The sequence below is a fragment of the Phocoena sinus genome, chromosome 6 (assembly GCF_008692025.1).
Source record: "Phocoena sinus isolate mPhoSin1 chromosome 6, mPhoSin1.pri, whole genome shotgun sequence".
Taxonomy (NCBI): Eukaryota; Metazoa; Chordata; class Mammalia; order Artiodactyla; family Phocoenidae; genus Phocoena; species Phocoena sinus.
The window spans coordinates 8681957-8702106 of record NC_045768.1 but is presented as its reverse complement, the minus strand read 5'-3'; the positions used below and the strand labels follow the sequence as shown (position 1 = coordinate 8702106).

At 48.8% G+C, this 20150-nt stretch overlaps 1 protein-coding gene across 23 annotated transcripts in view; it reads left to right on the top strand.

Annotated features, from left to right (window-relative positions):
- The window catches only part of RALGPS1 (Ral GEF with PH domain and SH3 binding motif 1), a 283690-nt gene that overhangs the window by 23911 nt on the left and 239629 nt on the right, over positions 1–20150 (top strand). For all 23 annotated transcript variants that reach the window (XR_004350480.1, XR_004350479.1, XM_032635811.1 and 20 more), the window contains one exon: positions 19021–19142. Coding sequence is in view for 21 of the 23 variants with exons in the window: in XM_032635811.1 (XP_032491702.1) it covers positions 19086–19142 (57 nt within the window). In the remaining 2 variants the exon portion in view is untranslated. The remainder of the gene's footprint in view (positions 1–19020; positions 19143–20150) is intronic.

The following is a 20150-nucleotide window of genomic DNA, read 5'->3' as shown; positions in this document are numbered from 1 at the left end:
CTTCACCATTACATGATCTGCTGGGCCCCCCAGGTGTTTGAGGGTACAACCTTGGGTTCTGGTCTAGTCCCACTTGTTTACAGGTATTTATGTTGCTTGGCACAAAGGCTTGGAGGAGTGTACTCCTGGCTGCCCACTGTGATTGCCTTAGGTGGGTGGAAGGGGGTCGGCATCGGGGGAGGGTGGTTTCATGGCTTTTTATTTGTACACCCCTCTTGGGTTTGGCTTATAGCGACAAAGATATGTTGCTTTTGTAGTTTAAATAGGAAGTCCAATAAAGTATAATTTAGAATGATGAAATATCAAAAACAACCCAGATAAATTGCTACACCTTCCTTTTTGTCATTTGTTTCTTTCGAGATTGCCTTTATAAATGTCTGTAAGCAAGGAGACTTGAGTTTTCTTTTTTATAAGACGAAGTTTTGGGACTTCCCTGGCAGTCCAGTGGTTAAGACTCCATGCTTCCTCTGCCGGGGGCCCAGGTTTGATCGCTGGTCGGGGAACTAAGGTCCTGCATGCTGCATGGCACGGCCAAAAAAAAAAAAAAAAGATGAAGGTTTAGGCTGTCAGTTGTATTAGCATTGACATCTCATTCTTGAACCGCACATAAATAGGCATCAGCAGTGGTCCTCCCTGATCAGGAGAAAGGCTCTGCCCCATCGTAACCTCAGAGTCAGAGATGGGAAGCATGTGGAGTGGGGTTGCTCAGAAAAGGGTTTGTGAGCCGCAGAAGCCGTGGGCTGCTCCTGATGCTGCCTGTGTGACCCTCTCGCTGGAAATCTTGGGGAGGCAGCCGAGCGTGGCCACAGCTGTGACCGTCCAGGGAGGACGAACATAACTCAAGACAAATAGGACGAGTGCTAAGGAGAAGTCTGAGTGCTCTAAAAGCCAGTAGGAGAAGGACACAACATAGGCATCACAGAAGGGGTCCCAGAGGAAGTGACATTGAAAATGAGGCTGGAAAAGGGCAGGAAGGAGCGGGGAGGAGAGGGACGAGGATGTTTCCAGGGAGAGAACCAGCCCCTGAGCACACCTGGCTGTGGGGGACAGTACAGTGGGCGTGGCCACCAGCTGCTCTAGCGCCCTTCTGGCACCTGTTGTAGTCTGCAAGTCTCTCCTTCCTTGGCTGGAAGCCACTTCCAAGCAGCTGGGTTGGGGAGGGGCCTGCAGAGGGATGCACCGCCGCCTCCTCCCCAGGGTAGTGCCTGTGACTCTCAGTGGGTTGGGTACCTCTCAGCCCCCTTCCTTGCCTTACACCAGCTTCCCTCAGTGACCTTGCCTACCGACCCTCTACTGCGAGGACCACGGCCTTGACCACCTGGGATCAGGGCTGGAGGGATTGTTAAGGCAAGTCCCACCCACTTTTCACTGAGGCCCCTCCTGGGTGGCAGCTTCTACCTGAGCTGAACCTGAGCCCAGAGCATTGCTACTTCCCCTGCCCCCACCCCAGGAGTTTGCATCACTTCTCCCTGCATCCCCCCCCTCCCCAGTCCTGCGGGGGTGCTCTCCTTGAGGTCCCTTTGTGCAGCCCATGTGCCTGGGGGTGCTGATGGGCCGCTTAAGCATCGCTGTCTTGCCCTGAACTTGCCCCTTCCTGTAGTAGGCTGGGGGAGTGGTTCATTCATTTTTACTGAGAACACAGCAGAGTGCTGGATACTGTGTTGGGAACTGGGAATAAAATAATATTTGAGCACTTACCCCATGCCAGGCGCTGTGATCAACACTCCACAGAGGTGGCCTCAGTTCAGGAACTTAATGCAAATAAAACGCTTAGACAGCCGCCTGGTGCCCATCACCACTCCCGAGTGCCAGCTGGTGCTATTAGTTGTCCTTGCCATAACCACACGAGGGGAGGACAGTCCTGTATCTCCACGCAGAAACTCAAGCTTAGAGGGGCACTTGCCTGCTGTCACATAGGACATAAACCCGGAGCTCTCCGAGGGTGAATGAGTAGGTGTGACTCTCACCTTCCAGAGCTCATGGTCTAGCAGGGAGATGCCCGGCAAGAGCACTTTCTTGTCAGAGTGACAGGTGCTACAGTGGGCTGAGTGAGGGCACACAGAAGAGGGGCCAAAGGATGGGGGAGAGGGGAAGACTATTCCAGGCAGAGTCCTCGCTGAGATCAACGTCACTTCCTCATCACCCGTGGGATGTCTGTTTCCTCTGGGCTTTGGCGAGGAGGCTCCAGTTTGGTGGTCTGTGCACGTGCTCAGTTAGCGGTTAATCATTTGAGGGCCCGGATATGGCTGCACCTCCCAGCCAGACTCCTGGGACCTCGTCCTCCAGGCACTCCCATTGGGGAAGACCCCTCCACCTCCAACCACTGTGTGACCTGAGGTCCTGTCACTCTGAACCCCCAAACTTCTTGGGGACACACGTGCACATGGCCTGGGTTATGGCTCTGTGTTGCCCACCCCGCCTCTCACTCCATTTCTGTGAGTACCTTCAGCTGCCCCATAGAACTGCCCTGTTGCAGTTAACACAAAGGAATGAAATGTCATCATAGAACTGTGATTGAAGATCCAAGCTAAATAAATCCCACCATGACCATGCTACCCCAACAAATCAAACTGTTTATGTTGCGCATTTCCTCTCCAGTCCCTGTCCACAGGGCAGATAGGTTTTTATACAGTTGTTGTGTGTCTTGCCTTTTTTTTATTGCTACCTTGAGGGGATTGGAAATGAGATTGATCAGTTAGGAGATGGCCACCAGGTGGCGCCAGAGCACCAGACATGCGACTCCAACCTCCTACATCTGATCCCTGCCGGTGGGAGCATCCCTCAAGTGCTTGTCTCTGGAAATTCACTTTCAGTTTTCCCTCCAAATGCTGTGTTGCTCACAATAAGTGTTCCATAGTTATTTTAGAAGAAATCAAACAATACTGAAGTGTACAAAAAGTAGAATGTAAAAATGCCGTACAATGGCACCTGTAAGAAGCATTGACATTAAGACTTGAGTACATATACTTCTAGACTTTTGTGAGTGTTCACATGTATACACAAATATTTCAAAACATGTCCAGATGTCGTTTTCTCAGTGAGCGCTTCTCAGACCACTGCCCCCATTTAAAATTGTAACCCCTCCCCCTCCCCACTCTGCCTATACCCTTTCTCTGCTTTACTTTTTTCTCTTATCACCAGCTTATAGACCATATATTTTACCGAATGCTTTATTTATTGTCCGTTTCCCCCACTAGAATGTACTGGGGGATTTCTGGCTTTTTCGTCACTGCTTTATGCCCAGCACCTAGAATAGTACCTGACACATACTAGACGTTTGGTAACTTTTTGTTGAATGAATGAACAAATGAATAAGAGTGAATATGTCCTGAATCTGTGGACATCTTTCTCCGTCTGTAAATACTGATCTACCTGCCCAAGGCCACTCTGCAGAGAGTGAGCCAGAACTCCTGGGGGGGCTTCTTTCTGTATTAAGAGAACTTCATCATCTCATGTGGCATTTCAGAACCCTGTCCTGTTTACTGACTGACTTTCACTTCTTTCATGATGTCTTTTCCCATACAGAAGTTTTAATTTTTCACATAGTTAAATCTGCCAATAGTTTCCTTTGTTTTCTAGCTTTTGTATCACCCTAGAGAAGACTTCACCCTGGGACAATAAAAAAGAATAATGACTTTTGTTTCCTTTGTTTTTTTTCTTAGAGCTTTATTTATTTATTTTTTAAAATTTATTTTTTGGCTGCATTGGGTCTTAGTTGTGGCATGTGGGATCTTCGTTGGGGCATGTGGGATCTTTTGTTGTAGTGCATGGGCTCTTCGCTGAGGCACGTGGGCTCTCTAGTTGCGGCGTGCAGGCTTAGTTGCCCTGGGGCACGTGGGATCTTAGTTCCCTGACCAGGGATCAAACCCACGTCCCCTGCGTTGGAAGGTGGATTCTTAACCACTGGACCACCAGGGAAGTCCCTCCTTTGGTATTTTTATGACAGTTTTTTGGTTTGGTTAAATCTTTATCAAAGATTTATTCTTACAAATGATACTGGGTAAAATTTAAAATAAATCCCCCCTCAAGTGAAGAGAAAATTGTTTCATCAACATTTATTGAATAATCCATTCTTCCCACCGTTTGAAATGCCATCTTGATCAGATATTAATTCTCAGCTATACTTGATCCTCTTTTTCTGGACTGTGTTCTGTCCTGCTGACAATTTATCATCAACTGCGGCTTCCTGAAAGGACAGGTGCCGTCTCGTTACACTTCTTTTTTGAAAACTTCTTAGCTGTTTTTAATTACTCTTCCAGACAAAGTTTTAAATCAACCTGTTGAATTCCGAAATGAATCCTCTTAGGATTTAGAGTGAATTTGCATTTTATTTATAGATCAGTTGGGGAGAACTGATGTCTTTACAATATCATCTCCGTATTCAGAAGGAGTGAAATGTCTCTCCTTTGATTTGTCGTCTTTTTTTGTCTATAAGTAAAGTTTAATAATTTGCTTCAAATGATTTTTGTACATTTCTTTTACAGTTTACTTCTATGCATTTTTTTTCTTTACTTAGTAGGCTCTTACATTTTCTAACTGGCTATTGTTTGGATAGAGGAAACAGTTGATTTTATGGCCAGATGTCTAACACTCAGAGCTTTCTTCTCTATCCGATTCCATCTGCTTCAAATCTTCTAGGAATTCTTAATTTTTGGTTTGTTGTTGTCATCATTCCCTGTACTTCAACATTGCAACAGAGTTCTCAGTCTTCTTATTTTTCATTTCAACACGATTAGAAGAGGGGAAAGCATATATGTCGACCTAGTTCATTGTCTTGAAACCAAAATCTATTCATATAGTTTGATGTGAAGATGTCGTGTTCTACGCGGCCTTTGGCACCCTCCCACCCCTCGTGCTGCCGTATTCGCCACGGAATGTGGGATGGCACTGGGACACAGCCTACAACTCGGTGGGTGTTTCCCTTAAACCCACGCTCACCCGGCTCACCCCGCGGGGCACGCCCTCTGCTCCTCGTCGGCTTTGTCCTGCTGCTGCTGCTGCTTCTGCTCCCCTTCTGCAGCCCGGCCTTGTCCACCCTGCCTTACTCTCTAGAGACAGCGTCCTTCCTAATTTGGTGGGAAGGGCCAGGCTGTACACGGTGGGTCAGGACTCAGTGGTACTTGTCAGGAAGGCCCAAGAGTGTGGGTGTCCTGTCCTGCCAACCTCCTCTTCACCTCGAGGTTTCTGTAGCACCTGGTCACAGGAGGGGCAGCAGCAGAGGAGGATAAAGGACCCTCGCTATGAGCCGGCCCGTGCCTGTCACCCACTCCAGGGCTCTCTGGTCAACACTGGTTGAAGCAAGTGATGGCCTCCTAGCCCACTGGGGCCGCCCCCGCGCTTGCTCCGTATTGTGTGTCCTTGCCTTCCTCTGGCAGCGACAGTGCCCAGGGCCGTGCATGCCAGGCGCACACTCGGGTGCAGGTGGGAGTCAGAGCCGGCTGAGCCCACGCAGGGGCCTTGTCCACCCTGTGGGTCTCAGAGCAGCAGTGGGGAGAGGAGGGGGCCCTGAACAGGCGTGTCACCTGTGACACCTGATGATGCTCCTGACGGATGTGGTCCAGGCAATGACCTGGGCCGCCACCAGTCACACCAGTACTTCCTCTGCCCTTGGCAGGGACTAGGAGGGAGGGAGGGACCCTCTGCTCCTTATAGGAAACTGCCTTCCGTCTGATCCTCTGTCTACTGTAGACGGTGTGTGTTTGGCCCACACGTAATAGGCGTAAAATGCCCGAACCTCAACACCCCAGAGCACAACCCTTGAATCGGGGTTTGTGCGGGAAATGGTGAGTCCCAGGCATCAGGCCTGGCGGTGGAGCTTGTGTGTGCGTATTGAGGGGTTGTGAGGGTGTAGGATCCCTTTTTAAATTTAACTTTTTATTTTGAAATAACCTTAGACTCACAGAAATTTGCCAAACCGCGCATAGCATTTACACATACCATTCACCCAGCTTCCCTGTTGACTCACGTAACCGCAGTATGGTTATCAAATTAACCTGGGTGAGTTAGTTTAGGTATGACACTATGAACTAAGCTAGCAGCCTTTTCCAGATGTCACCAGTTCCCCTGCTCCAGGGTTCAGCCCAGGATCCCTCCCTGCATCTAGTTGAGTCTCATCAGTGTCCTCCAGGCTGTGACACTCCCCAGTCTGTCCAGAGGATCACACCAGGTCCTCGCTGGATGAAATTCATGGCCTGGCTTTTGTGCTTCTGCTTCACCTACGTGTAGAGTCAAAGCGTCTCATCTGAGAGACTTTGCCGGGCCCCCAGGTACCGTCCTAGGTGCCCACGGCACTCTTGCTGCCAGATCCCAGGGCTGTCCCCAGCTCTACTGTGAAGGGTTCTGCAGTGTCTCAGGCCGCTGGCTGAATACTTTCTCCTCTTCCCGCTGCCGGCTTCTGTATAAGGTCACTACTCAGGCGGAGTCGTCTTCTGTTATCCATCAGGGTATTTCTCCGGCTTCCTTCTGGAGGAAGATCTGGGATGCAGCCTGTTTTCCTCCAGCTGGGTATATATGCTCTGCATACAGGAAAATTCACTCTGTGTGCGTCCTGCAAGTTTTTGGTTTATGTTTTCAAAGGATCACTCTGTTTGTGTTGAGAATAAACCATGAGGAGGCAGGGGTGTGGCAGGGACACTGTTTAGGAGGCCGTCCTGCTGTGCAGAGGCTCGGGTCAGTTTGGAGGTGGTGAGACGTGGTGTGTCCCCCAGAGAGGGCTTATCCTTGCCGGTGGTTGCCCATGAGGACACAGGCACCCCCGCTCTTCCAGTTGCAGGTGACACTGCCTGCCTTTCCCCAGAGCAAATGTCCCCTGGACGGTAATTAAGATTAAGTGGGTGGCTGAGGAGGGCTGTGCGGAGTCAGGGAGAGGGAGTGGGGCGCTGGGTCCCTGGTCTGGCTTTCACGATCCCTAACGTGCAGAAAGGGAAGTGTCACTGCCAGGCTTCCAGAATGGAAGTGTGCCAATCAGGATGCTCCCAGGCTGTCTTGGGTGTCTGGGATGTCCCAGGCAGGCCACCCTCATTTTCTCACTCTCTCTTTTACCCCCATTTCCCGAAGCTCTCTTCAAGTCCTCCCCCACACGTATCCCTAGGTTTCCCATTTTCCTAAAACCTGCCTCCACTCCCTGTGGAAAACTCAGGTCTTACTCATCAGCTAGTGGGTGCAGGTGAGGGTTTCTCTCTTCCCCCTGTTTTCTGCAGGCTTGTCTTGGAAGGGAGGAACCTTTGATTTCAAGAATAATTACATGTGCATGGGGCAGGGATGGGGAAGCTCCAGCTGGCCTTTTCAAAGAGGGTCTAAAATGAAACTATCCTGCCAGCCAGAGGATTCGTTTTCTCTTGGGAACCCTTTCATAGTTTTATGAAAAATACATATTTTTCAGTCACATTCCTCCTATTACCTTAACTTAGAGGTGATTTCTTGCAGTCTCATGCTAAGAGAGCATTACCCTTGCTTACCCCTGCCCCGGGGAGGGTGAAAGTGGTGGTGACGGGTGTCGACACAAATAATAGCTGTCATTAATGATGTACCATGCCGGCCGCTTTTAATGGGCACCATCCTGTGAATCCCTTCAGCCATCTTTGAGGTCGCTACTGCAGTGTTCCCCATTTTACAGATGAGGAAAGTGAGGCTTGGCCAGGTCAAGCAGCTTGCCCAGGGCACAAGGTCAGTGATGGGTGAGAATTCAAATCCTGGTTTATCTGTTTTCTAAGCCGCAGAGGTACCCAGCTCCTTCTCCTGCCTGAGAACTTGCTCTGCTGTAACTGTCCTATTCTTAGCTCCTGCCAGGCCTGTGGTTGTAGCTTGTCAACCTCTGGGGGGTGGAAAGTGTTGAACCACAGGCTATGCCTGCATATATACACGCACACACTTGTGTCTGTCTGTATATCTATTTGTGTGTGGCTTGTGTGCACGGATGCTGCCCTACCCTGTGTGAACGTGTAACCTTGGGGACAGGGACAAGGGATTGTGGGGACTTCCCTTGTTTATTTTATACCTTTTTAAAGGTATTACTCTTATGTAAAGGATTCTGGAAGCCCTCCTACTTGAGAAGAGCAGGCCTGAGTAGGCATCGCTAGGCTGGACTTTCTGAGGATGGATGGGCTGCTGGTTTCTGCCTCCCCGGCCTCAGCACACAGTGTGTGGGGGCGTGGGGGGCGCCCGGTCAGCGCTGTCACGTGAATTCGCGGGTGGCTGCCTGTCTGTGCTGGCCCTACGTCAGCTCCATGCACGTAGGTGCTTCACTTTTCCAGGAAGATGCCCTTCCTTGTCCTTTTCTCCAGGTTTGCTCAGTTTCACAAGTTTTCTCTCGTTTTTGTCTATCTGCAGACCCTCAGACTCCACACCCAGCCCTCTTCCCCGAACACTGCTGCTTTCTCTCCCCCAGGGGGGCTCAGCCAGGGGGGCATTTGGACACAGTGGTGCCTCCTCAGCTGTCTAGCCCGCTCAGCTCATTATCTGGCCCTCAGTGAGGAGGGGAGATGTTGGATGTTGAGCATCTGGTGGGTGGCTTGAAAGGGGCGGGGGAGGGCGTGGCGAACACGGCACCAAGGGATGGCATCTCAAGTCTCATGTGCCCACGTGGCCGGGGCCTCGCTTTGAAAGCCGCCAGGCGCTGCTGCTTGCCAGGAGGAGGCTTGGCCAGTTTGGAGAGGGTCGGGAGGGGGTATAGTGAGAGCGCCACTGCCAGCCCGCACGAGGGGACCTTTCCTGGGCGCCTGGCAGGTGGTCCAGCTTCAGGGTGACCGTGACCCTGGGGGAGGCCTTTTGGTAATACAAAACGGGCACGCTGTGGCCGTCCAGAGAGAGAGGGAGAGAGAACACATACGCTTATTGTTCCTGACGTGGAGTGAACAACTGGTTGTGGGTAGAAACCCTCTTTGGTTCTGTCTCTTCATCTTCTGTTCAGACGCAGAAGGTGGAGCAGCTGTGCCCGAGGCTGTGGAGAGCAGCATGGCCACGTGAGGAGGCAGGCTCGGACACGGGCTCGGGGCCGTCTCTGTGCTGGTCTGAAACATTTGGAAGACATCACTCTCTTGTACTTGAACATTCCTGGATGTGTGTATTTTCTTTGAAACAACCTCCACAAGCTTAGGAAAAAGTGGTTTTTCTGCCTTCTCCACAGTGGTCTGCACCAGACTGTCTCCTGCTATTTCCTTGGTTTCCTGAACCTGCAACATTGAAGGAGAATTCTCAAAGTCTGGAAGGAAACCAACATCACATATGGGACTTTCCTTCCCCTCTTCAGGAGCCCACACACGAGACTGGAGTCTGTCACACAGAAACCAGAGACACGGGGTGGTGCTGTGGTTCTGATACAACTCCACGTTCTTGCAAAGTTACGTCATGAGAATCTTTTCCTCCTGCAGGAGGCATTAGTATGAGAGTGTGTGCGTGTGTGTGTGTGTAAGAGGTGAGGGAGGGTGGGAAGACAGGGTTTTTGGCCGAACTTAACAAGCCGGTACCCTTCCCTTGGTGCCGGACTGCCTCCCTGTCCAGCAGGGGGTACGGGCAGGCAGGTGTGTGAAAAACGGATCCACGAGTTACAGTGTAGTTTCTCTCTCTGAGCCTCAGCTTTCTCATCTGTAAAATGGTTTTTTAAAATAATTTTTAAAAATAAATTTATTAATTTTCGGCTGCATTGGGTCTTCGTTGTTGCATGCGGGCTTTCTCTAGTTGTGGCGAGTGGGGGCTACTCTCTGTTACGGCGCGCGGGATTCTCATTGCGGTGGCTTCTCTTGTTGTGGAGCATGGGCTCTAGGCGCGTGGGCTTCAGTAGTTGTGGCATGCGGGCTCAGTAGTTGTGGCTCGTGGGCTCTAGAGCTCAGGCTCAGTAGTTGTGGCACACGGGCTTAGTTGCTCCAGGGATCTTGCCAGACCTGGGGTCAAACCTGTGTCCCGTGCATTGGCAGGCGCACTCTTAACCACTGAGCCCCCAGGGAAGTTTTTTTTTGGATGCATATAAATCCTTAGCCAGAGCCTTAAAAAGAGTAAGTGTCTAATAGATTGTTGTGATGGCAGCAGTAATCAGACTGTGTGTGAGCTCCTCGAGGGCTGGCCTGAGTCCTCTGCACAGAGCAGGGCTTGGGAAAAGGGTCACCAAGTTTACTGAAGGATTGAGGGAGTGACCAGGAGGCTAGATGCCGTTCCTGTGGCTGTAGTGTCGGGCCATCTGTTAAAGCTGGCTCCGTGGGGAGCCCTGCCTGGCTTATTAGCACCCCTGTTAGTCTAGGATGGGCAGGGACTGGGGTCAGGTGAGGAGGGGAACCTATTCCCTGTGCTCCTGGCACACGGGCATCTGGGGTGTGCTTTCACACCTCTGGGCTTCTGCTCTTGCTCAGAGTGCCTGTGGCCCACCCACCGCTTGCCTAGAAACACTCACACTTGCCCTTTTAAGACCAGATCCACGGCTCTTAGTGATGTCTTCTTTGATGCCCAAGGTGAACCTGTGATCTGTTACACCACGTGTCCTGTGAGTATCTACCTATGGGATTTTCTCCCCTCTGCTACACTGCTGGACCCTGGAGGGCAGGGCTGTGTCATCTTTGACTCTGGTCCTCAGAACTGGTCCTCCAGGTCTCAGTGGATGGGTGTTGAGCCAATGAATGAATGAACTGCTGAGCAGTTACCCATTCGTAATGGCCCTAAAGGTAGGAGTCATTTATCCCCAGCTCCTCTCTTTTCCTCTCCTGTCACATGCAGTCCATCAGCAAGTCTTGTCTGTTTCACCTCCAGAACCCCTCCCAGATCCATCTCTTTTCCCCATGGCCAGCAGTCTGAGCTGTCAGCATCTCTTACACCCAGCTGGCTTTGCTGCTCCCATCTTTGGCCTCCCATGGAGTTCTCTGCACAATAGCCACTGTGATCTTCAGAAACAGTGAGATCAGATCATGTCACTCCCCTGCTCAGAACCCATTCCCAGGCATTCCAGGTAAAACCCAAACTCCCCACCATGGCCTGCAAGACCCTTTATGCTCTGGCCCCAGCCCGTCTGTCCACTGCCTCCCACTGCCTGGGCTCCAGCTGTGGCCGTCTCTCTCCATCACACACCTGCTGAGCTCCTGGGCATCTCAGACCCTTTGCACTCGCTGTGGCCTCTGTAAAGGACACTCTGACTGGTTTTTATGGTTGACTCCTTCCTAGGGCTTTAGCTCAATACTGCATCTTCAAAGTCCTTCCTTGACCACCCTGGCAAATACTATCTTCCACCCTATTTTATTTCCTGGAGACCCTCATGATCTGAGTTCACATGTGGTTTCTGACTCCTGCGCTGGAATGTGAGTTCTCTGGGGGCAGGGTCTGTTTGCTTTGTGTCCCCTGTGCCTGGAACAGGGTCCTTGACCAGCCTTCCCTGCATTTGGATGGGAAAAAAATGACATCTTTATTTTCACTAACTTCTAACTGAAATTTGGCATCTTCCTCAGTTGCTAATGTGGACAATAAATTATAGTAATGTTTACAGTACCTGGAACTTTGTCACCAATAAAAATCACAGCTACCTCCATATCACATAATAATTGTGGGCATGCATCTCAGAAAATTGATGTTCTTGACTACTTTGAAATTATGGTAGTTATTAGACCCACCAATAGATCTTGCTATTTAATGCAATTATATATATATATATTCCCTTACCTGAAGAAATACATATATTACTATATTATAAATTACCTTGTGGTATGCGGGCCTCTCACTGTCGTGGCCTCTCCCGTTGCAGGGCACAGGCTCCGGACGTGCAGGCTCAGCGGCCATGGCTCACGGGCCCAGCCGCTCCGCGGCATGTGGGATCTTCACAGACCAGGGCACGAACCCGTGTCCCCTGCATCGGCAGGCGGTATATTATAAATTACTTTGGAAATAATTTTATAACTGAATTTTAATACAGTTGGCTTCCTGAGTAGTCCTGTGTAATTGGTTTCCCGTATAATTTTATTTTATTCATTTAAAAACATTTCTGTGATGGGCTTCCCTGGTGGCGCAGTGGTTGAGAGTCCATCTGCCGATGCAGGGGACACGGGTTCATGCCCCGGTCTGCGAAGATCCCACATGCCGCGGAGCGGCTGGGCCCGTGAGCCATGGCCGTTGAGCCTGTGCGTCCGGAGCCTATGCTCCACAACGGGAGAGGCCACAACGGTGAGAGGCCCGCGTACCGCAAAAACCAAAAAAAAAAAAAAACCAAAAAAAACCCTCCAAAAAAACCCAAAAAAACATTTCTGTGAGAAGGGGCCCATGGGCTTCACCAGATGGCCAAAAGGGTCCAAGGTACAAAAATGGTAGGAACTCCTGGCTAGAACAAAGTCCGTACAAAGTAGGAGCTTGATGAATGCTTGGATGGACAGGTGAAAGGATGGTGCACGTCTTCCCCCGTGAGGATGAATCCCCTGTGTTTTTAGGGTTAGGTTATGGTGGCTTGGCATGAACTTGATATTTAGGAAATAGCCTTGGTCAAGGTCTTTTGGAGATCTACTCCAACGATCGACACTGAAAAAGAGGCATTTATTACAGAGCCCCGGGGGTTGGAACCTTTTCTTTCAGACACAGGCTCCCCCTTCAGCTTCTCTCTGCACATCTGCTGCCTCCCCACTCAGAGGGACTCTCCTTGCACTGGGCAGGATCTGGCCACTCTCCCCTCCTGAGGGCATAGTGCTCAGTTCAGCTGACTAGCAGAGACTGGCACCATAGGGTCCTGAGTTCCTGGAGATGCAGGTGGGCATTCTGGTCCAATCAGTCCGGCCTGGGAGGCACGGTCCACATATTCAGGGGCCTTCCCATGGGGTGGGGGTGGGGTTCTCAGGGAGGGGCCTGGGCTGGGCTGACCCCCTTGATGGGAGTCTGGTCCCTGGCGAGGAGTTGGGGCTCGCCTGGGCCTCAGGGATGGCAGGCGGATGGGTGAGGGTTCCTCTGGGCCCTGGAAAGGATGTTCCATTCTGCTTGGTGCTCTTATTTCTTAGCATGTGAAATATCTCTTGTCTGAGAGTCACTGCCCATAAATTAGGCTGTTTTGTCAGTGATGAGATATGCAGGAGTCACATTGGAAACAAGTGGTCGGTCTGTCTGTCTTTCCAGCTCAGGCCGCCAGTAGGAAGCACGATGGGTAGCATGGGTGGGCTGTCACTTTGTCTCTAGATGGGCTGGGCCAGAGTGGGCCGGGTGCGGGGGAGTGGGGGGCAGGTCAGGCCTCATGGAGGAGGAGCCCTATGCTCGGACCCCTGGACTCAGCCTGTGCTCCTCTGGGGGCCTGGAGCCCGCAGCTGGAAATCTCCTTCCCAGTAGGGGAGGCCTGTGGTTTCACAAAGAACCATGCTGTCCTTTCTTTAATGTTTTAAGTTAATTGTTTGTTTTAGGAAAAAAGAATAAATATAAATGAATGAAACTGCAGGATTAGAATGAACACTAATCGCAATTAATAGCCTTAACAGAGTGCTTGCTTGGTGTTTGACCTGACCCTAGCACTTTGCATGCATTTTCTCGTTCAGTCCTCACCTGGGCCCTCAGAGGAGGCCCAGGCCCTGGTGTCCACTGACCAGGGTTTGGACTCCCCAGTTCTGCCACTGAACTAGCAGTAAGTTACATCACCTCTCTGGGCCTCAGTTTCCCAGGAATGAGAATAGCCTCTGCCTCACAGGGTTGTTGTGAAGATCAAGTGAGCTAAAAATGTTGTGCTTAGCCCAGTGCCTCACTCAGCATCAGCACTCCCTGTTCACGCCGTGTGCGTGTGGGGTGGGGGCCCCGAGTGCACCACCAGAGGTCGCTGGAGAGATGGGCCAAGTTGGCGATGTCCTGCAGACGGGAAGTAGGGAGTGAGCAAATGACGGTCATGGAAAAGGGTCTGAGACTCATGGCCCCTAGGCTGAAGGGCTGCGTGACTGGTTACCAGGCCGATGGGGAGAGCCACGGCCTCTGGTTTGAGCCCGGCCAAGCAGACTGGGCTCCACGTCTGGGCTCCCCTTGGGGAGCCCTGCAGAGTGCTGGGTGCTCCCTGAAAGCAGCAAAGCCCACCTCAGCCTGGAACTGGAGCAAGTTGGATCCACCCCAAGAGGGTTGGCTGGCTGTGTGCCACTCTGTCTCCCCATGGTGACTCCGTCAGGCTAGGATCGAGTCACTTTGTTCAGATGGATGAGCAGCTTCCATCCATCAGCACAGCCTGGCTGAGTTGGCCCCAACCCCAGTCCATGGGAGCTGGTTTGTCTGGTCTGAGACAGCCCTGGCATCCTGATTCCCTCAGCTGCCTTTGGACTCTTCCGTTTCTAGATTCCCTACGTGGAAGTCTCTGGGCTTACTTGGAGGTTTCTGTTGGAGGGTCCCATCCACTTGATTCCCAGGAGGTGTTGCTTCTATTTCAGAGGCTGGTTCCTCTCCCCTCAGGCCCATCTCTCTCTTTTTTTTTCTTTTAATGTGTTGTTGGATTCTGTTTGCTAGTATTTTGCTGAGGATCTTTGCATCTATATTCCTCAGTGATATTGGTCTGTAACTTTCTTTTTTTGTAGTATCTGTGTCTGGTTTTGGTGTCAGGCTGATGGTGGCCTCATAGAATGAGTTTGGGAGTGTTCCTTCCTCTGCAATTTTTTGGAAGAGTTTGAGAAGGATGGGTGTTAGCTCGTCTCTAAATATTTGATAGAATTCACCTGTGAAGCCATCTGGTCCTGGGCTTTTGTTTGTTGGAAGATTTTTAATCACAGTTACAATTTCATTACTTGTGATTGGTCTGTTCATATTTTCTATTTCTTCCTGGTTCAGTCTTGGAAGGTTATACCTTCTAAGAATTTGTCCATTTCTTCCAGGTTGTCCATTTTATTGGCATAGAGTTGCTTGTAGTAGTCTCTTAGGATGCTTTGTATTTCTGTGGTGTCTTTTGCAACTTCTCCCTTTTCGTTTCTAATTTTATTGATTTGAGTCCTCTCCCTCTTTTTCTTGATGAGTCTGGCTAATGGTTTATCAATTTTGTTTATCTTCTCAAAGAACCAGCTTTTAGTTTTATTGATCTTTGCTATTGTTTTCTTTGTTTCTATTTCATTTATTTCTGCTCTGATCTTTATGATTTCTTTCCTTCTGCTAACTTTGGGTTTTGTTTGTTCTTTCTCTAGTTCCTTTAGGTGTAATGTTAGATTGTTTATTTGAGATTTTTCTTGTTTCTTGAGGTAGGCTTGTATAGCTATAAATTTCCCTCTTAGAACTGCTTTTGCTGCATCCCATAGGTTTTGGATCGTTGTGTTTTCATTGTCATTTGTCTCTAGGTATTTTTTGATTTCCCCTTTGATTTCTTCAGTGATCTCTTGGTTATTTAGTAATGTATTGTTTAGCCCCCATGTGTTTGCATGTTTTACATTCTTTTCCCCTGTAATTCATTTCTAATCTCATAGCGTTGTGGTCAGAAAAGATGCTTGATATGATTTCAATTTTCTTAAATTTACTGAGGCTTGATTTGTGACCCAAGATGTGATCTATCCTGGAGAATGTTCTGTGCGCACCTGAGGAGAAAGTGTAATCTGCTGTTTTTGGATGGAATGTCCTATAAATATCAATTAAATCTGTCTGGTCTATTGCGTCATTTAAATCTTATGTTTCCTTATGTATTTTCATTTTGGGTGATCTGTCCATTGGTGTAAGTGAGGTGTTAAAGTCCCCCACTATTATTGTGTTACTGTCGATTTCCTCTTTTATAGCTGTTAGCAGTTGCCTTATGTATTGAGGTGCTCCTATGTGGGGTGCATATATATTTATAATTGTTATATCTTCTTCTTGGATTGATCCCTTGATCATTATGTAGTGTGCTTCCTTGTCTCTTATAATATTCTTTATTTTAAAGTCTATTTTATCTGATATGAGTATGGCTACTCCAGCTTTCTTTTGATTTCCATTTGCATGGAATATGTTTTCCATCCCTTCACTTTCAGTCTGTATGTGTCCCTAGGTCTGAAGTGGGTCTCTTGTAGACAGCATATATATGGGTCTTGCTTTTGTATCCAATCAGCAAGCCTGTGTCTTTTGGTTGGAGCATTTAATCCATTCACGTTTAAGGTAATTATCGATATGTATGTTCCTATGACCATTTTCTTAATTGTTTTGGGTTTGTTTTTGTAGGTCCTTTTCTTCTCTTGTGTTTCCCAATTAGAGAAGTTCCTTTAGCATTTGTTGTATAGCTGGTTTGGTGGTGCTGAATTCTCTGAGCTGTTGCTTGTCTGTAAAGCTTTTGATTTCTCCGTCGAATCTGAATGAGATCCTTGTTGGGTAGAGTAATCTTGGTTGTAGGTTCTTCCCTTTCATCACTTTAAGTATATCATGCCACTCCCTTCTGGCTTGTAGAGTTTCTGCTGAGAAATCAGCTGTTAACCTTATGGGAGTTCCCTTGTATGTTATTTGTCATTTTTCCCTTGCTGCTTTCAGTAATTTTTCTTTGTCTTTAATTTTTGCCAATTTGATAACTATGTGTCTCGGTGTGTTTCTCCTTGGGTTTATCCTGTATGGGACTTGCTGCGCTTCCTGGACTTGGGTGGCTATTTCCTTTCCCATGTTAGGGAAGTTTTCAACTATAATCTCTTCAAATATTTTCTCGGGTCTTTTCTCTCTCTTTTCTCCTTCTGGGACCCCTGTAATGTGAATGCTGTTGTGTTTAATGTTGTCCCAGAGGTCTCTTAGGCTGTCTTCGTTTCTTTTCATTCTTTTTTCTTTTTTCTGTTCCACAGCAGTGAATTCCACCATTCTGTCTTCCAGGTCACTTATCCGTTCTCTGCCTCCATTCTTCTGCTATTGATTCCTTCTAGTGTAGTTTTCACTTCAGTTATTGTATCGTTCCTCTCTGTTTATTCTTTAATTCTTCTATGTCTTTGTTGAACATTTCTTGCATCTTCTCGATCTTTGCCTCCATTCTTTTTCCGAGGTTCTGGATCATCTTCACTATCATTGTTCTGAATTCTTTTTCTGGAAGGTTGCCTATCTCCACTTCATTTAGTTGTTTTTTCTGGGGTTTTATCTTCATCTGGTACATAGCCCTTTGCCCTTTCATCTTGTCTATCTTTCTGTGAATGTGGTTTTTGTTCCACAGGCTGCAGGATTGTAGTTCTTCTTGCTTCTGTTGTCTGTCCTCTGGTGGATGAGGCTATCTAAGAGGCTTGTGTAAGTTTCCTGATGGGATGGACTGGTGAGGCCCATCTCTTCTGCCCCTGGAAATCCTGAAAGTGTTTTTGCTTATTAATAACCATTGTCTGTCATCGTGTGCTAATACAGTTTGTTTTTAGTATTTTAATATTTCTTTGATTATTTCAAAGGGATGTGGAAGGGGGGAGTTAAATGTGTAAGTTCAGGTCACCATCATGAGACAGCTGGTGGCTGCTGCATTTGCTGCGGTTAATTTACCTACTGTAAAACGCACTCATTCCAAGTGTACGGTCCTATGGCTTTGTGGATTTCTGGGACTGTGTAACCATCACCACATCTGGTTTTAGCACATTTCCATCACCCCAGAAAAATCCTCTGTGCTCATTTGCAGTCAGTCCTGCCTCCACCCCAGCCTCTCATTGTTGTGCTCCCCCTCTCTATGAATTTGGCTTTTTGGACATTTCATAAGAATGGCCTCATATTGTACAATCCTTTGTGTGACCTCTTTCACTTAGCATGATGTTTTTGAGGTTTATTCATGTTATACTTTGTATCAGTGTTCCATTTCTTTTTATTGCTGAGTAGTATTCCATTGTATGGAGATATCCCATTGTCTATCCATTCCCCAGTTGGTGGGCACTTAGTTCCCAGCTTTTGGCTAAGATGAATAAAGTCATGTGCATGTTTTTGTGTGGACATATGTTTTCATTTATTTTAAAGATAGTTGCCTAGGTGTAGAGTTGTGGGGTCATTTGGTAAAGTTGATGTTTAACTTTTTAAGAAACTGCCAGACTGTTCTCCACAGTTGCTGCGCCTCTGACACCTCGAGCCAGAAGTCACGCATCCTCAGTGGGTCCTCCCTCCCCCTACACCAGTTTCTGTTGCATTTCTGTCCTTACTGTCTCTCAGCCTGTGTCCTTCTCTTTGGTGTCACTGTTGCCACTCTAGCTCAGAGGACCCTCGTCTCTTTCCTGGTAATTGCAGTTGGCTTCCAGCTGGTCCCTTTGCCTTCTCCTTTCCTTTCCCCATTACATCCTGATCACTCTCCTGGGAAAAAGCTGGTGGTGGCTACAGTGCTCTGATGTTCAGTGATGTGATAAATGCCCTACTAGGGGCCTGTACACATTGGTATGAGAGCGCTGGTTCTTGTTTGAGTGGTCCAGGTGCGATAACCAGGGGAGATGACATTTGACATTTGAGCCAGGTCCTGAATAATGATGGTTTGGTGGGACGGCATGAGCAAAGACACCAAAGCACTAGTTACTTAACCTCTCTGTGCCTCAAATTCCCCACCTGGAATGTGGGGGTAATAACAGGACCTACCAAGGACTGTTGTGAGCATTAGAGGAGTTACTGTAAGTAAGGTGCATGGCACGTGGCGAGAACTCTCTGAGTCTTAGCTAGTATCCATATTATTATTATTGATGGAATGGTCTGGTGCACAGTGAAACACGGTAGATTCAGTTTGTCTTCTTCACCTGCCTTCTTTTTAAAACAAAGGTCACAAACTCTAGTGTCTGCAGGAGCCAGGCAGGTCCCCAAGTGGCTGCTGTACAGGCCAGATGGGGTCTGAAAGGCACTTGCTCCAGTAAGTGCACCAGTACAAGGGGCAGCGCTGCCCAGCCCAGCTGACGGCCGTCATGCAGGAATGGGGCCCAGTGCTGCCAGAAAAGTCACAAATCCAGAATTCTGTGTGAAACCTTCCAATTTTTAAATGTCGGTGATTAATTTAAAACATACTAAAACCTGTACAAGCCTAGCTGACTACATCTGTGGGCCATATTTAACCTGAAGGCCACCAGCTTGTGTAACCTTTCTTTGAAGGTCTCCTCTGGGGTCACAAGCTCAAGTCCAGCACAACTCTCTCCCAGGGTGGGATTAGCTTGGGTTTGAAGGCTGGTTTTTATGAGCCCCTTTGCCTTGCAGGACTTCTCCAGACAGGTTATGTCACCGACAGAGGCTGCCCTGAAGCTCCCTGTGGCCTGGAGACTATGTACAAGAGGAATGGTCTGATGGCTAGCGTGCTGGTCACCTCTGCCACTCCACAGGTACTGGGGCTGCGGGACCGGGGCCGGGGCCGTGGGTGGGGTGGGTGGGCCGGGGCTCCTTGCAGCTGACCCAGGCCCCCTGAGTCTTGGCCCGGGGGCTGCAGGCCTCCATGAATGCCACCATTCTTAGCCCTCCCGACCAGCCATGCCAGGCGTGAGATTTGGGAGGCAGTCAGTCCTGAGGATCAGTGTGTTTTCTGAAGTCGTTCTCTTCAAAGAAAAACAAATACCTGCCTAGTCCAGTCGTAGCAAGTGCCACATTCCATTTTGGTGGCAAGAAGGGATCAGACCTTTCCCAAGCAAAGCCGTGGCTGATTATAAATAGGTCACACATTCTGGAATGAAGTCAGACAGAAGTGCTTCCAGCTGGCCCCGTGTTCCTATTTACCTTGCTCAGGAGGAAATGGCTGTAAGGGCTGGTGGTCGAGAGTGGCCTGGGCTCGGGCCCCTGCCCTGGGGGTTTGGGAGTTTGCTTTCCAAGTTCTGTAATAGAACAGAGGCAGGCGGGGGAGGGGGTGTCATCTGAGGCCTGGGGAGACCACCGTGTCAGATGCATAACGCTGGGCTCCTGTGATAAACGGACAAGGGGGTGCTCCGTGTTCTGAACTCACAAGGCCCTCATGGTCGAGCTGGGCTTTTGAAATGATCCTGTGCAATCAGCTAGAATTCATAGGAACCAATCCATTTCTTATAACCCTTTAAAAAAATTCCTTAGCTTGATCTCTGGTTCTGAAAGCAGACTTGTGGGTACCCGTTAAAATTCCCAGATGGCGCCAGTATACGTTTAAATAAAGTTACTGTGTCGTCATCACCACCACCACCTCCACCGCTACCACTGAATGTATTTGGGACAACTTTTGATTAAATAAGACCGCTTGTATGAGTGTGTATGTTTGGGGCAGGTGCAATGGGGTGTTACAGGAAAGTTATAAAACCTGAAATTCCAGGAATGGACTCTGTCTGGTAACTGGAGGAATCAGACTTCTCTTTCCATTTACAGTTTACACT